At 47.7% G+C, this 6,521-nt stretch overlaps 1 protein-coding gene across 1 annotated transcript in view; it reads left to right on the top strand.

The window, feature by feature from the left end:
• The first annotated feature begins 865 nt into the window (after window positions 1-865).
• The window catches only part of ITM2C (integral membrane protein 2C), an 8,344-nt gene continuing 2,688 nt past the window's right edge, over window positions 866-6,521 (top strand). Inside the window, exons 1-3 of the mRNA XM_009577660.1 lie at window positions 866-997; window positions 2,882-3,070; window positions 3,363-3,473. Of these exons, the coding sequence (XP_009575955.1) occupies window positions 923-997; window positions 2,882-3,070; window positions 3,363-3,473 (375 nt within the window). The 5' untranslated portion in view covers window positions 866-922. The remainder of the gene's footprint in view (window positions 998-2,881; window positions 3,071-3,362; window positions 3,474-6,521) is intronic.

Below are 6,521 nucleotides of genomic sequence, written 5' to 3'. Positions count from 1 at the left end.
AGCTGCGGGCAGCTTTCAGCTCTTCTGTGTGGAAACTGGGGCATCTCTGAACCGGCTTCTTTCACCTGCTTCTGAAAGGCCTTACATCTTCCTGCTTAACATTTTGGAGGGTTTTTTGGTAGTAAAAACAAGAGCATCGTAGGCTGGGATGAGTGGTCCCCAGGAGGTAACCCTGCCTTTGCACTGCCCTCCTTTTTGAGGGCTGTAATGAGATGAGCTGGCTCCTCTCTATATAGATTGAGCAGCACTCTAAAAAAGGCAGATATGTTTTCTTTTGATGCCCTGACCATATTCCTGGAAGGTGTGCAGGAGTCTGCTTGAAAATGAAGTTGAGATCAACATAGCTGTTTGGGTAGGCTCACCCCAGCATGGCTAGGAGGTACCTCTCTAACACCAGTAATTCCCATCTCAAAAATTTCCCCTGAAAAATGCTGGAAGAGTGGCAGCATTTCAACAAAAATTTTTGAGTATAAATACATAAATGCTGTTACATTTAGTAGCCAGGAACTGTTAGTTCCTGATTTCCTTTTTTTCGGTCGATCCTTATCGCCCACTGAAACAAAGCTTGACTTTGTTCTGAGAAGTTGGTGGGAAGCAGAGTATGCATATATATGTGTATGTTCACACATACATATGTAAAAAAAAAAAAAATAATGTATTTGGGGGGTGGGAGAGGAAAATGCACAAGAAGTGTTTTAGTCTTGGCGGAATGCCACCAGATGTGAAGTCGCTTTGCAGGACGTGCCTGCCTTCTTCAGTCGCACACCACAGACTCATGCGCAGCCTTTGCATAAAGTATAGTAGCTTTTCTGATCCCCTGCAGCCGCAGCTGGCCGATGCTGTTGTTTTTGTCTCGCAGGAGGAGCCAGCTCCTGTGGTGCAGGGCCGGAGGTCATCGCTCAGCGGGGTGTGCTACCTGACCATGGGTCTCCTCGTACTGCTCCTGGGCTTGGTCTTTGCATCGATGTATGTGTACAGATACTTCTTCATCACCCAGGTAGGGGCGAGTCGGGAAGGACTGCTGACTCTTCAGCTGGAGCAGCCAGACAACCTTTGAAAGAGGTGGTGCTGTTATTTATTGCTTTGCACGGTGGTAACTTAGGAGCCAGTCCTCTGGGCACCGCAGACGAGGCATGTCTTAAGTGGTAGGCTCAGGCTCTCCTCCATCCCGACTGCCTGGAAGGGCCTTCCAGAAACCCTCCTCTTCCCCTCCCTTCTGGCTTTGTTTTGCCTTTTTTTTTTTTTTTTTTTTTTTTTTTAAAACTCCATAAAAATATCCTGCCAGTTCTGCCTTTTAAACCCAACGTTATGCTGTCAGGGGTAAGGTAGTCTGAAAGTGTGGCTTGTTGTGATGAGGGGAGAGCAAGCCCTGAAGAGAGCAGGGAGGTACAGGCAAGGGAACAGCTTTTTACAGTAGGTTTTTTAGGCCCTAGCACTGCAAAACTCTGTAGGTGTAACAAAAATAGGTGCTGCTATTAATAAAGCAAGTGGAGAAGTGAAAAGTAAATGGGAGATGGTATGGAAGGTGAGCCCTCGACCTCCCTTAAATTCAGCACCTTTTCTTCCACACAGTCTTTGCAAAGCCTGGCCTAGCTGAGCCACTGGGCTGGCAGTGTTGTGGTGGGTCAGAGCATAGCAAATGAGACAGGGCAGAGCTGCTTTTTAAGGAGGAAACTGTCGAGCTCTGTGGCTTGCTGAGCATTTAGCCAAGAAACCCCAGAGCATCATTTTGCACTGAAGTCCTCGTTCTGCCGCTATTAGTGAGTGAGTTCTCCCAGGACCGCTGGCTGCCTTCATCTCTGCAGCCAGCACTTAAACCACTTAGCAGTGTAGTCTTTTTATACACTCCCTTACTCCATAAATTTTCGTGCGGTCAAATTAATTTGCAAGCTTTGTTTTAAGATGGTGCTTTATTACCCATGCTCATTTATACCTGATCTGGAAACCCTCTGACAGCTGTAGGGCCGCTCAACCTCCCACACACTGCTGTGTTAGTGTGATGGAACCCTGTTGCAGAGCTTTTGGTGTAGAACTTCGTTATGAGAAGAAGCCCCTGGCATTGAGGGAACATTATCAACCAGATTATGGACAGAGTTCAGTCCATCACCTGGTCAATAACCTACCCTCGGCGCATGCTGAACAGGGCTGGGAAATGTCCGCTGGCCCATTTGGGGCCACCCGTTGTCACCCCCACTGCCTGCCTGCAATACCAAATTTCCCATAAATTACATGGGAAAGCCCGTTCAACATGGTCAGAGATGCGTTTGGGTCCAGGGCAATGGGGCCTTTATGTCTCAGTCTCCAATGGCGGCAGCTTGTCCCTGTGATCTTTGTGCTCAGACTTCATCACTCTGTGTTAGCTGTCTTACCTGTCGCTTGTGCTTCTGGAGCCCTGGAGAGCAGCAGCTCCTGTTTTGCAGTGAGGCGAAGCCGCTTTGTTTTGGTGCGTTTGGCATATACAAGCTACAAGTGCCTTTAGAAATGATAGTCTGCTAGCCCCAAGCTTATATGCCTTATGTAGAAAAATGCAGTTACTGGAAGCCGTGTCTATGGAAGGATGTGAACAGCCTGGTTATGAAATTTAAGAGCCTACAGGTAGTCAGTTTGCCTTTCTGAATTACCCCTTGTGAAATCCCATGGGGAATCCTTTACTCCCTTTGGACCTGGCTAGCAGGAAGGGAGACGTGATCATTCCACAAGGGTGTTTTGGACTACCTTCAACAAGAATGGTTTCTGGTAAAAAGACTGATCTTGAGATATTCTCACCATCTGTTTGAAAAGGGTGTTTTTACCCAGTATGGAAACATTTCCTCCTGTGTTTGCTGTAGTTGTTAGTGGGGTGTATGAGTGTTGTCCCTCCACCTGGATCTCGTCCCCACAGATGCCCCGCGAGAGCGTGTTTCACTGCGGCGTCCTTTATGAAGACTCGCTGTATTCGCCGTTCAAAGGGCAGCTGGAGTTGCATGAAGACGTCAAGATTTACATTGAGGAGAACTACGAGCAAATCAACGTCCCAGTGCCCCAATTTGGAGGGAGTGACCCTGCGGATATCATCCATGATTTCCAGCGAGTAAGGAGCTCTTGGGGCCTTTGGGGGCGTAGCATGGGGCTGAGCTCATGGCCTAGTGCTGTTGCTGTTGTCACATATGTCTATGATGATCTTGTTACTGAGCTGTTCTCCTTCCTGAGTCCCTCTCTGAGATTTTCCAACCTGCTTGTCTTGCTTGGTAGGGAGGTCCTTGGACAGGTTTGTTGCTTAAAGCAGTTTCCTGTCTTCCCTGAATTCCCTCTTTTCACCCGTCTTCACAGCCACGTTTCATTGCGAAGGGCTCAATTCCTTAATTTCTCTGCTTGGAATGCAGGGTCTGACAGCCTATCATGACATAACTCTGGATAAGTGCTACGTCATCGAGCTGAACACCACTATTGTGATGCCTCCTCGCAACTTGTGGGAACTGCTGGTTAACGTGAAGGTACAGCTGCAATCCTGCTCATTTTGCGTGCTTTTCTTGAGTTGGCTCCTGAGTGCCAGCTAGAAGCTCGTGGAAAATCAAAACTGCTATGTCTGTGGAAGTAGGCGTTGGCCCTGACAGACCTGAGCCTTCATGTAGAGGGAAGGCTTCAGGGGGTTTAGCTGAAATATTAATTTTGCAGACAGCACGGTAACACCGGCGTGGCAGATCAACCTGACCAGGATGACACAGAGAAGCAGCAGATTCCTTCCCTCTGGTGTTTACTGATAGTAGGAATCAAGGAAAAAAAGAAAAATTTCCCTCCTTTCACTCTTGCCACGGTTACCACTGCGGTTTGCCATTTGCAGAGCTCTCTTGGGGAGTACCAGGCCTTCAGCTTTCACCCTTTTTGGGGGGGATCTGTGCTGCCCTTCCCACTGTGCTGTGGGTTGCAACACCGGACTTGGGCTCAGGTAGTTTTGCTCACAGCAGGCATTAATTGGGTTTAGTATCAGCAGGTTTGTTTAGTTCAGAAGCCCATGCCACTATTGCAGAGGCTGAAAACAGTCATCTTAAAATAGAGTACTATTTAATCTTAGCAGCAGGAAAAAAACCCAGGATTTTTAAGCCTGCAGAAGGTGCATATCTATCTCAGTCTTTTGCAGGTAAACCAAAGTACTGAGCCTGGGTCTCTTGCTCCCTTCTGTGACGGTCTGTTTAAAAGAAAAGAAAAAACCCCAACAATCTAACTCTTTCTTAAATTTCCTTTGCTCACTTGCTGCTACATGGAGTGTGATGAACTTTGTAGGGGTTAAGCTCAGAGCTTGTGCCTTGAGAGATGCCTGATCTCCAGTCCTTGTCAAACTCCCAGTTTGTTTCCTAGCAGTCCTTGCGATTTCATGCACTGTGACTGTCTGGCAAATGTGCTGGGAACCCTGCTGGGATACAACACACATTTACTTACAACTCGCTTCAAACCAGCCACAGCTTCTGATCATGGCAGGTGACCAGTCCCTGGGGCAGAAGGAAAAGGCAGGATTGCAAAAGCTGACAGCAGAGCCCTAGAAAAAAACTGTGAGATTGTGAATGCTGGTCACATCCTAAAATAAGAGATATAAAAACACAGTCAATGAAAATGATGCTTTCTCTTTATTGGAAATTGAACTAAAAAGGGGATAAAAATACAGTTAAAATGGTCTTACACGTTTGATTCTTTAAAGAGAGTACAAAGCAGATGTGGATTTTGAATACCTTTCTGATTATTGGGATGGGTAAGTGTCCAATCTGTATATGGAGGTTTTAACATGCACCTTAGAGACATTGTTTTTAAGTGTTTAGCTTGGTCTTGAGCTCAGAAAAGGTTTTTCGCTATGAGGACAGAAGCGGTGGAATAGGTTGCCCAGGGAGGTTGTGCTGCCTCCTTGAAATCCTTGGTGGTTTTCAAGACCAGACTGGATAAAGCCCTGAGGAACCTGGTCTGATCTCATAGCTGCCCTGCTTTGAGCAGGAGGTGTGCCTGGAGACCTCTGAGGTTCCTCCCCTGCTGACTTAACCCTGCGAGCCTGTGATCCTCATGTACACAGGTTCAGCCTTGCCTTGCTGTGTCAGGCAGAGAGGGCAGATTTCTCCTCACTGCAGGGGACCTTCATCACCTGATGACTTGGCCCCCTGCTCTGAAGTGCTCCTGTTTGGATGCTGGATGAGCTGCGTTGGTCCTTGAACTTGGAGACTTTTGCCTTGCTCCTCTTGTGTCTCCTTTTGCCTTCTCCGCTCCTCTGAATCCAGTCAAGTCCCTAATGAATGAGACTAGTTTCCAGCTGAAAGTTTAGTTTTGAAGATGTTCAGTGGCTTCAGTCCTGTTTCTAGGACCAAACTTCGGGCCAGCAAATAACGTTAGCTGTTTGCGCCAGCAGACTCTGCCAGCACAGGGATTGAGTGAAGCTCCTTTGCCCTTTCCGCCCTGGCCAGCCCGGTGCCGGGGTGCCCCTTTGCAGTGTGGTTGCTGCGTGCCCTGTGCCTGCTCTGCAATCCCTGCTGTGTGCGGGCACGGCTGTGCCAGACCCCGCTTGGGTCTTGGCCCCGCTGTCACCACATATGTGTTACCAGGCCTCTTGGGGCTGGTTTTTTGCCTGTAAATGGCAGCTCTGCTACTTCTTGCAGACTTTATTCTGTATAGGTGTAACAGTTCAGTGAGTATCTGAGAGAAAAGGATGGAGGGGTGCTCCACCCGTGCAGCAGCAGGAAGTTGGAGATGACCCAGTTAAATGGTGGACAATTTCTATCTTTTGCAGAACCCAAGACGCTCAGTGCTCTAGTTTTCTTAAAACTCTTGGCGGAGAATTAAAGGTATCATACTTTTTGCACAGTCCTGGAATGGAGGAGCAATGATTCCTGACTACTTCAGCTGCGACAGCTATTTAAATCTAAAACAATGAATGAACTGGATTGTGTGTTTATGTCTCTCTCTCTCGAAGCCCTGTTGCCAGGTCAAGGATATGGCAAATCCTGAGCCCCAGCCCTGGGTGTTAACATGACAGCTCCTGCGATAACTGCACGTATCACATGCCCTCTCCTGCACTCTCCCACTGAGAATCAATAATTGAATTTCTTGCAGAACTGTTGTGTTAGTGTAGTACAAAATTCCACTAATAATCTAGTCCTCCAGCATTGGAGGACAACTTTATCGATCCAGTAGGCTACGCCAGCCCAACAGCATGGTGCTAAGTTAAGACAGCGTGTTTCCAGGTACATCTCTATGGAGATAACCAGTCCTGTGGTGGAAACTGAAGAGATGATATTTGAAATTGTGCTTTTGTTGGTTGCTTTCCCCCGATTATATTTATATTGGCCCCAGGACCTGCTGGTTCTTTTATTTCTTTGACTCTTCTTAAGCGAAAGGGACTGGAAGTGAGTCTTCGCTTCAAGGCCTAGTTAGCATCTAGTCTGCTCAGAAATGCCCCCCAGCCCAAGCTGTACTTGTAACACAGCTGCGTGTTGCTGCAGTGATGCCCAGACAGCTGCAAGATGCCCTGAGCATCTGGGGACCAGCTTGAATAGTCTCCTCATTGC

The sequence above is a fragment of the Fulmarus glacialis genome, unplaced genomic scaffold (genome assembly GCF_000690835.1).
Source record: "Fulmarus glacialis isolate BGI_N327 unplaced genomic scaffold, ASM69083v1 scaffold38395, whole genome shotgun sequence".
Classification (NCBI taxonomy): Eukaryota; Metazoa; Chordata; class Aves; order Procellariiformes; family Procellariidae; genus Fulmarus; species Fulmarus glacialis.
Note: the sequence above shows the minus strand (reverse complement) of the source record. Positions and strands in the feature narration are given on the sequence as shown.